We start from the raw sequence: 10,109 nt of genomic DNA, 5'->3' as shown, positions 1-10,109 counted from the left end.
TAGCCTAGGGGTTAAGAGGAGGTAGCCTAGCGGTTAAGAGCAGGTAGGCTAGCGGTGGGGTGGCAGTAGCCTAGGGGTTAAGAACAGGTAGCCTAGTGGTTAGGGCAGGTAGCCTAGTGGTTAAGAGCAGGTAGCCTAGCGGTTAAGAGCAGGTAGCCTAGCGGTTAAGAGCAGGTAGCCTAGGGGTTAAGAGCATGGTAACCTAGCAGTTAAGAACAGGTAGCCTAGTGGATAAGAGCAGGTAGCCTAGCGGTTAAGAGTAGGTAGCCTAGCGGTGGGGCGGCAGGTAGCCTAGCAGTTAAGAGTTTTGGGCCAGTAACCGAAAGGTTGCTGGTTTGAATCCCTGAGCCAACTGGGTGAATAATCTGTTGATGCGCCCTTGAGCAAGGCACTGAACTGTAATTGCTCCTGTAAATCACTCTGGATTAGAGTGTCTGCTAAATTATGTAAATGTATTTATTTACCTATATTTGTTACAATAACGTTAAATATATTTAAAGTGTAGCCTAACGGTTAAGAGCAGGTAGCCTAGTGTTGGGGCGGCAGGTTGCCTAGCAGTAAAGAGAAGGTAGCCTAGCGGTTAAGAGCAGGTAGCCTATTGGTTAAGAGCAGGTAGCCTAGCRGTTAAGAGCAGGTAGCCTAGCGGTTAACAGCAGGTAGCCTAGCGGTTAACAGCAGGTAGCCTAGCGGATAAGAGCAGGTAGCCTAGGGGTTAAGAGCACTGAGCCTTGCGATTACGAGAAGGTAGCCTAGCGCTTAAAAGTAGGTAGCCTGAAGGTTTAGAGAAGGTAGCCTAGCGGTTACGTCAAATATATTTAAACTGTAAAATCATTAGTGATGAAAAAAAATGCATAAAAAAAATATGACCTGTGACTTACAGTCATTTTTGATCAGAGTGGTTGGTGTCCTATATGACTAATATCAATGTTCAGAGTGGTTGGTGTCCTATATGACTAATATCAATGTCTACTTTAAACCATCATAATTTCATAATAAATATATAATTGACAGTGAACACAAGGGATAGTATCTGAGCGCTGATTGGTCTTTAAAAGCACAGCTGAGATCTGATTGGTCTTTAAAAGCACAGACATATATAAATAAGCAGCAAACAGCAATGCTTAGTATGTATAGACATCCCATACCCCCCTAACAAAAGGAACCGCTTTAAAATGTTCTTTTATTGGAGCTCCGATTATACATCTACATCTAGCCATAGTTTTAAACAAAATATAAAGATCAATCTGACATGTGTTTTTAATACGTTATTTTCTATTTAAACTGGTTGTGAGTGGTAAATGTGTGGAACTTATGAATTTATAAAATGTATCTATTCTTGACTGGAGTCRAAGTCTTTGCTGATGTAAACCAGTAGACCCCCTATAAAAGGAGAAGAAACCAATATATACATTTCCTGGTRTGATACGTGAAGGAAACTGATCTACTTCCTAAATTAACACAGCATACATTTCTGCTCGTGTTTGATGACGTCTCATTGAAAGCTCTTACACACTTCAATCCAAATCGTCCCTTTTGGGCGATGCACCATTTAAAGGCAAATGTTTACCACGGTCGAGGAGATGGCCTTCTAAGTAAACACTGCAGATGTCGGCTCAATGGGAAATTCCTTTTAAAGGTGCACTATGCAGAAATCGCTCTGCCATTGCCTAGTTGCAAAATTTCTAATAGTTTGCTTAATTTCCATTTATGTAACAAAACAAGCAAGTATAGTGTAGATAATATATTGTAAAATATATTTTCCATCACCAAAAATATTGTATTTTCAGCTGTTTGAACCTGGTGTACAAAACCCGAAAGTAAAAGACGCTAAAACGTAATTTAAGAACGGGAAGCATAGAAATAGCACACATAGAACCAATCTACCACTTCTTAGAGTGGCTTTCAATGAGAATGACAGATCTAGTACACCCATTTCTATGTGAATTTCCCAGCTCGCCCCCCAAAAAAGGTACATAGTGCAGCTTTAATAGTCAACCGAGTTACAACGCGGATCTCCTGCAGTCCTGATTGAATCCTGGCCTTTATGTATATTCTACTCAATGTATTGCTGTGTCCCTCAGTCGACATGGAATGGTAACCAACATATTACACCACCGTCGAAAATACAACTATTTTTTTTGTTTAATTTTAAAATAATCAATTGGGGGAAAAAAGGCTTTTTAGTTTTTCAGATTATGACCCAGTTGTTAGAACAAATGTACGACATTAAGAAAAATAAAGTGCATATTAACACCTTCAGTATACATAAAGTACATTGTATTTTAAAAAGATACAACTCTTTTATAGTAAATAAGGTCAGATAGATGGGACCTTTTTCTAGACAGGAAGGGGAACATATCGTTATTTTTGCTGAAAAGGTCCCACATCTACTAGCAAGAAGTCTCAAAATATTCACCAAAGAGTTTTACCGTTTTAAATGTTCTCTACAAAAAAATGAAGTCGTCCCAATCAGTCAAACTGAGAGACGTACCATGTCTTCAGAAAAACAGGATTCTTCATAGTATTTATAAACTTAGCAAAATGTGTTCTTCCCTAAAGAGTTCTGCTGTGTTTCAGTTGTAAATATGTGTTGTTGATTTCACCAAGGTTTAAAACACTCTAGTTGTTGATGTGTTCTCTACATTGGTCGGGAAACACACTTGTTGCGACGGGTTTTCCGCAGCTCAATAATGCAGCTTTGAGCCGGGAGGCGGCGGCAGCAGAATAACAGGAAGGACATTTTCATTTTCACGTGTGGTTCATCCCGTGGCGGTCTGATTGCCGATGACTCGTAGGATCTCTCGATGGATGCCAGCGTCTTGTGTGTTGATGCTCGTATCTCCCACCTGGCCATCTTCATAGCTGGATCAGAAGAAACACACAATAATATCATTCCTCGGGAACTAGCAACCCCTTTGATCAGAACATATTCACAGTTGGCACTCCAGCTATTAAACTGAGATAAWGTTGAAATGTTCACTTGTAATATCAAATATATTATTGAGATGTAAACCTCTCTTTGGGTTTGTCGAAAGGAAATACAGAAAATCTGCTTTGATGAATTGAACACCACTCTCTGTATGAACACTGTCGTGKTTTTACTACTTATACGTGGGAAGAAGCGTGTTCAGATGTGGTCGTATACTTACACAAAGAAGAAGCGTGTACAGACGTGGTCGGTGTTTGGGACGACCCAGATGTCTCCATGTTTGTGCAGGTCAGGGGACGTGATGACTGGAAGAGACAGAGAAGGACATATACAAATATATTAACATTTAGTTCACATACGTATATGTTATCAGTTAATACATTCTCCATTGTTGTTCTGTGGTTGCTTCAGACCAGGGTTTCCACGAGCTTCCAAAGCCACAAAGTCAGATTCCACAGCCACAAAGTCAGATTCCACAGCCACAAAGTCAGATTCCACAGCCACAAAGTCAGATTCCACAGCCACAAAGTNTCAGATTCCACAGCCACAAAGTCAGATTCCACAGCCACAAAGTCAGATTCCACAGCCACAAAATCAGATTCCACAGCCACAAAGTCAAAATAGCTTTTTGATTATCCTTTCAGGTTTGAGTAAAGCGTAAGGTTAGCAGTGTGGTTAAGGTTAGGGTTAGTTTTAAATCACATTTTTTTAGAAGATCCATTTTAGAAATGTTTCTGATTTATGACTTTGTCAAATCAAATCAAATTGTATTTGTCACATGTGCCGAATACTTACAGTGAAATGCTTACTTAGAAGCCCTTAACCAACAATGCAGTTTTAAGAAAAATATTTACTAAATRAACAAAAGTAATTTTTAAAATAAAAGAGCAACAATAAAATAACAATAACGAGGCTATATACAGGGGGTACCGGTCGGTACCGAGTCAATGTGTGGGGGTACAGGTTAGTCAAGGTAATTGAGGTAATATGTACATGTAGGTAGAGTTATTAAAGTGACTATGCATAGATAATAAACAGGGAGTAGCAGCAGCGCAAAAAGGGGGGAACGACAATGCAAATAGTCCGGGTGGCCATTTGATTAGCTGTTCAGCAGTCTTATGGCTTGGGGGTAGAAGCTGTTAAGACGCCTCTTGGACCTAGACTTGGTGCTCCGGTACTTCTTGCCGTGCGGTAGCAGAGAGAACAGTCTATAACTACAGTGGCTGGAGTCTTTGGCATTTTTTGGGCCTTCCTTTGACACCGCCTGGTATAGAGGTCCTGGATGGCAGGAAGCTTGCTTCTGTCATCCCTGTTCACCCATGACTGCGTGGCCAAGCATTTTCSACCATAATTTGCAAATAAATTCAYWAAAAATCCTACAATGTGATTTTCTGGATTTGTTTTTCTCATTTTGTCTGTCATAGTTGAAGTRTACCTATGATGAAAATTACAGGCCTCTCTCATCTTTTTAAGTGGGAGAACATGCACAATTGGTGGCTGACTAAATACTTTTTTGCCCCACTGTAKATGAAAACTCTCTTGGTAAATAGTGTAGTCTATCATGAGATACTCTACCTCAGCCAAGCAAAACCTCGAGACTTCCTTAATATTAGATTTTGTGCACCAGCTGTTATTTACAAATAGACACAGACCACCACCCCTTGTCTTACCGGAGGCAGCTGTTCTATCTTGCTGATTCATGGAAAACCCAGCCAACTATATATTATCCATGTTGCCGTTCAGCCACGACTCAGTGAAACATAAGATATTATAGTTTTTAATGTCCCGTTGGTAGGATAGTCTTRAACRGAGCTCATGCAGTTTATTCTCCAGTGATTGCACGTTGGCCAATAGGACAGATGGTAGAGGTGAGTTACCCACTCGCCGACGAATTCACACAAGGCACCCGTATCTGCGTCCCCTGTATCGGCATCTCTTCTTAATGCGTATGACGGGGGATTTGGGCCTGGTCCAGTGTCAGCAGTAAGTCCTTCGTGTCCGACTCGTTAAAGAAAAGATCTCCGTCCAGTTTGAGGTGAGTAATCGCTGTTCTAATATCCAGAAGCTCTTTTCGTGGATAAGAGATGGTGGCAGACACATTATGTACAAAAATAAGCTACAAACAATGCAAARKAATCTAACGAAATAGCACAATTGGTTAGGAGCCCGTAAAACGGTAGCCATCTCCTCCRGSGCCATTCTCATAGGAGTATAGAAGTTGGTGAAGACCCCAGCCCGGAGCACATACGTACCTTCACATAAGGCTATGCACTTTAGGTTCCGACTTTGCAAAAACTGGGGCTGCTGTCCTTTCTTTGTTGACTGCAAAAGGACACAATAAAAAATGTTCATTTTCCCCAGAATATTACATTTTACCCCTGTTTCATCAACACCTCGCAAAAGTGTAAATGTCCTCAATGCTAACCTGCAAATGTAAGTTGGTCTTGTTTGTCGCAGTTTGGTCCTTTGAAGCAACCTTCTGTGGCCTTTTGTTCATCCCTGAACGGAGAGAAAGATCAACGTTAGAAATGATCATGAGCATGAAACATTTTGTCTATTTAAACAATAATTACATTTTAAATAGACAGAATGATTATTCCTCCAAAAAAAAAAACTATTACATTTGAAATAGACAGAACGGTAATTCATCTAAAACAACATTCATATTTTAAATAGAACGGTAATTCATCCATAACAAACTTTACATTTTAAATAGACAGAACGGTAATTCATCCAAAACTGGGCTCTAACTCCTCTAGCTCCACAACAGGTACGGCAGCAGACCTCCATTCATGTCATTATTGATAGAGTTTGCGATATCTCACATCTCAAAATAGGGCTAATTATGTTAGATCCCTCACTTCCAAGGCAGTTATAGTCAATTAACTAATCACTGATCATAATCGTGATGTGATTGGCCTTCCTGAAACCTTAATTGACTGTGTTAAATGAGGCCTCTCCTGCTGGTTACACTAGTGCCATATCCCCCGCGTATCCTACAAAGACGGAGGTGTTGCTAACTTTACAATAGAAAATTTAATGGAAGAGCAGCAGTAATACCTATTACAGGGGCTGAGTCACTGGCTTACTGCTGCTCTTCCATGCCGTCCCTAGGAGGGGTGCGTCACTTGAGTGAGTTGAGTCACTAACGTGATCTTCCTGTCCGGGTTGGCGCCCCCTCGGGTTTGTGCCATGTGGGAGATCTTCGTGACTATACTCGGCTTGTCTCAGGGTAGTAAGTTGGTGGTTTGCGGATATCCCTCTAGTGGTGTGGGGGCTGTTCTTTGGCAAAGTGGGTGGGGTTATATCCTGCTGGTTGGCCCTGTCTGGGGGTATTGTTGGATGGGGCCACAGTGTCTCCTGACCCCTCCTATCTCAGACTCTAGTATCTATGTTGCAATAGCTTAAGTGTTCGAGTGTCCTCTGTGAATTTAAGTATGGAACCAACAAAACAACCATTCTCTCGCTCCCTCTCTCCCAGACCTTGAGCCCTAGGACCATGCCTCAGGATACCTGGCCTGATGACTCCTTGTTGTCCCCAGTCCACCTGGCCGTGCTGCTGCTCCAGTTTCAACTGTTCTGCCTGTGGCTATGAAACCCCTGACCTGTTCACCGGACGTGCTACCTGTCCCAGACCTGCTGTTTTCAACTCTCTAGAGACAGCAGGAGCGGTAGAGATACTCTCAATGATCGGCTATGAAAAGCCAACTGACATTTACTCCTGAGGTGCTGACCTGTTGCACCCTCTACAACCACTGTGATTATTATTATTTGACCCTGCTGGTCATCTATGAACATTTGAACATCTTGGACATGTTCTGTTATAATCTCCACCATAATCTCCACTATAATCTCCAATCTCCACYCTTTTACATCTGCATTGCTTGCTGTTTGGGGTTTTAGGCTGRGTCTCTGTATAAGCACTTTGTGACATCGGCTGAYGTAAAAAGGGCTTTAAGAATACATTTAAGTGAAATAGACAGCACGGTAWTTCATTCAAAACAACCATTACATTTTAAAGAGACAGAACGGTAATTAATCAAAACAACCATTTGTTTYCCCTTCTCAATGTTACCAAGAGAATCGGTCATTAATCCCTGACCTAATGCTGTTGCTCCATCTGAGACTTAGATACCTGAGTAACCAAAGGATATGCTTGACATTGGGCTGAGATAGATTCCACTCCCATAGATGGCGCCATGGAGCTGCAGACAGAGAGATACAATAAMCAAAATATTAGAGGCCTTTAACGTGGAACCGACAGCATCTTAGCAACAATAAATCTTATTAAAATCTATTMAAAAATACACCCAGGAAGAATATGATGCMTTTTTTTTTWATTCTGAAAAGCGAGCCCTSGTGATTTTCATACAATCATAGAATGTTTGGGAATGACATAGAGTAATGCATTTGTGAGAATTCTATAGCAATATAGAATGGGAAAGCGGCCTTGCGTTTGGACAATTAATAGACAGTGCAGGAAATCAAACCTAATTTAAAACATGTCAGTCATGTCCGGGACCAGACACAGACCGCTGCGCCATAGCCAATCAGAGCTACAGTAGGCCTATATGCAAATAAGCCATTTTCCACACGGGCCCTGCCATCATTCATTTTAACTGGACTGCTGTGTTTAACAGGAAGTTAGGACCAGCCATCCTTCAGTTTTGAACTGGACTGTGTGTTTACAGGAAGTAGGACCAGGCCATTCCTTCAGTTTGAACTAGACTGTTGGTGTTTTACGGAAGTAGGACCAGCCACACTTCACTTTGGAACTGGGACTGTGTGTTTACCGGCCTAGTAGGTGTTTTTATCCCAAAATATCGAGCCGCTTGAAAACTGAAATAGTGCCTCGCGAATGGCTGGAAGCAGCAAACAATGTTTACTAGCTGTTATTTACAACCTGAAAGCAATATTTGTTGGACTAGCAAGACATGTATTGGTGAATTAGCTATATGAATCATGTGTTGAACTGCATCCATCTATTCTCCCGGGTCTCCCAGGTGGCGGGAGACCCGGGAGATCTCCCGGGTGGCGCAGTGGTCTAGGGCACTGCATCGCAGTGCTAGCTGCGCCACCAGAGTCTCTGGGTTCACGCCCAGGCTGGGCTGGGTTCGCGCCCAGGCTCTGTCGCAGCCGGCCGCAACCGGGAGATCCGCGGGGCGACGCACAATTGGCATAGCGTCGTCCGGGTTAGGGAGGGTTTGGCCGGTAGGGAGGGTTTGGCCGGTAGGGATATCCTTGTCTCAGTATGTAAAAAAAAATGTTATAAAATGTATGCACTCTACTGTAAGTCGCTCTGGATAACAGCGTCTGCTAAATGACTAAAATGTAAATGTAAAATGTATTCTGACAACAAAGCTGTTCTCTTCGTCACGGAACGTTGAGTCACACAGAACCTATTTTTAAAAGCTCTTATAAAGCTGTTTTTCGTGGCACAAACTCGGGATTTGATATTTTTCACTGATATTATTATGATTGTCTGTTCGTATCTGCAAAGTAGTTAAAACGCTGTCASTTCTACTTTATCATGCAATATGCAATGTACTGTATATTAAATATGTATGGTAACTGTGGATTGCAAGCAAATAAGTGTTAGGTGGATAAGCACAGTGTATCCTTGAACGGTTATGGGTTACATTTCCTCAGCCCCAGCCCACAGTTTACCAAACAAACTAGTCACAGGGCCAGGCATTTCAAATCACAGTTTGTGCCTTTAAAGGGTTGATAAACACAGTGTATACAGAACCTCCTYGGATGTTTTRTTTTTACCTGAAGTCTTGTGTTGGATGCAACCACCAAACCGTTCCTCAAAATGGAGTGCCAATTCTCTATGTGAGAACCACTGAGGAGAGAATTAAAATATATGAAATATATTAAAATATATAGCCCCCAAGGTTGTTTTTTTTAAAAACAAAAAAACCACCCCAAAAAACACCACACACAACACACCACAACACACACACACACACACACACCACACACAACACACACACACACACACACACACACACACACACAACACACACACACAACACACACACAACACCACACCACACACACACACACACACACACACACACACAGAGTTTAACCAGCCCTCCTGTTTCCTAGGTGTGGATCTGTTGTGTTCCATGTGTAGGTCTGCTCTAGAGTCTCCCAGGAAAGTGGTCATCTTTGAGCCATATCCCTCCGTGTGGGATCCGTGTGACTCCCAGGCACTGGCCTTCAACCCAGGGTATGGTTTACTAACCCTGAACTACTAACAGGCCTTCAACCCCAGGGTATGGTTTACTAACCCTGAACCTACTAACAGGCCTTCAACTCCAGGGTATGGTTTACTAACCCTGAACCTATTAACAGGCCTTCAACCCAGGGTATGGTTTACTAACCCTGAACCTACTAACAGGCCTTCAACTCCAGGGTATGGTTTACTAACCCTGAACCTACTAACAGCCTTAGGCCTTCAACGCCAGGGTATGGTTTACTAACCCTGAACCTATTAACAGCCTTCAACCCAGGGTATGGTTTACTAACCCTGAACCTACTAACAGCCTTAGGCCTATGATGCATCACCCTGCTGTCTGGTAGGCTGTAGACTAGAAGGTGGTGTGTTTTATTGGAAGGACTGCAGTGATGATGATGATGATGATGATTGTGGTTCATTTCAGAAAAAGGACTCGACCGAGTGATGAGAGCCCTTGACAGCCTTACCTCTATCAGAGAAATGTCCCAGGTAACTAACCCTAACCAGTCTCACCTCTATCAGAGAAATGTCCCAGGTAACTAACCCTTGACAGCCTTACCTCTATCAGAGAAATGTCCCAGGTAACTTACCCTAACCAGTCTCACCTCTATCAGAGAAATGTCCCAGGTAACTTACCCTAACCAGTCTCACCTCTATCAGAGAAATGTCCCAGGTAACTAACCCTGCCAGCCTTACCTCTATCAGAGAAATGTACCAGGTAATAACCCTAACCATCTTACTCTATCAGAGAATGTCCAGGTAACTAACCCTGACAGCTTACCTCTATCAGAGAAATGTCCCAGGTAACTGTATGGAGACTTCACATTTACTGTACAGGGCAATAATCACCTTATGGCATGCTCTCATCTTATATATAGGCATTATAGAGCCTTTTGGCAATGTCAACTTATAATGTTATTGTACAATGTTCAA

The 10,109-nt window shown here is 42.2% G+C and overlaps 1 protein-coding gene across 1 annotated transcript; it reads right to left on the bottom strand.

The window, feature by feature from the left end:
- Window positions 1-215: 215 nt before the first annotated feature.
- LOC112076753 (protein mono-ADP-ribosyltransferase PARP8-like) lies at window positions 216-8,772 on the bottom strand. Its single transcript, XM_024143433.2, has 6 exons — window positions 8,702-8,772; window positions 7,065-7,134; window positions 5,355-5,428; window positions 5,182-5,251; window positions 3,150-3,234; window positions 216-2,862 (listed from the first exon to the last, which is right to left on the bottom strand). The coding sequence occupies exons 2-6, from the start codon at window positions 7,090-7,092 to the stop codon at window positions 2,760-2,762; spliced, it is 360 nt and encodes a 119-aa protein (XP_023999201.1). The 5' UTR covers window positions 7,093-7,134; window positions 8,702-8,772; the 3' UTR covers window positions 216-2,759.
- Between the last annotated feature and the right edge of the window lie 1,337 nt (window positions 8,773-10,109).

Source organism: Salvelinus sp. IW2-2015, unplaced genomic scaffold (genome assembly GCF_002910315.2).
Source record: "Salvelinus sp. IW2-2015 unplaced genomic scaffold, ASM291031v2 Un_scaffold3991, whole genome shotgun sequence".
In the NCBI taxonomy this organism is placed as follows: Eukaryota; Metazoa; Chordata; class Actinopteri; order Salmoniformes; family Salmonidae; genus Salvelinus; species Salvelinus sp. IW2-2015.
Note: the sequence above shows the minus strand (reverse complement) of the source record. Positions and strands in the feature narration are given on the sequence as shown.

Excerpts from the sequence above, each read along its gene's own strand:
- LOC112076753 (XM_024143433.2), bottom strand. The coding sequence starts at position 7,092 with ATGTCAAGCATATCCTTTGGTTACTCAG. Across the intron at positions 5,429-7,064 it reads CATATCCTTTGGTTACTCAG|GGATGAACAAAAGGCCACAG; the intron begins GTATCTAAGTCT and ends CTCTCCGTTCAG. Across the intron at positions 3,235-5,181 it reads GTGCATAGCCTTATGTGAAG|TCATCACGTCCCCTGACCTG; the intron begins GTACGTATGTGC and ends TGTCTCTTCCAG.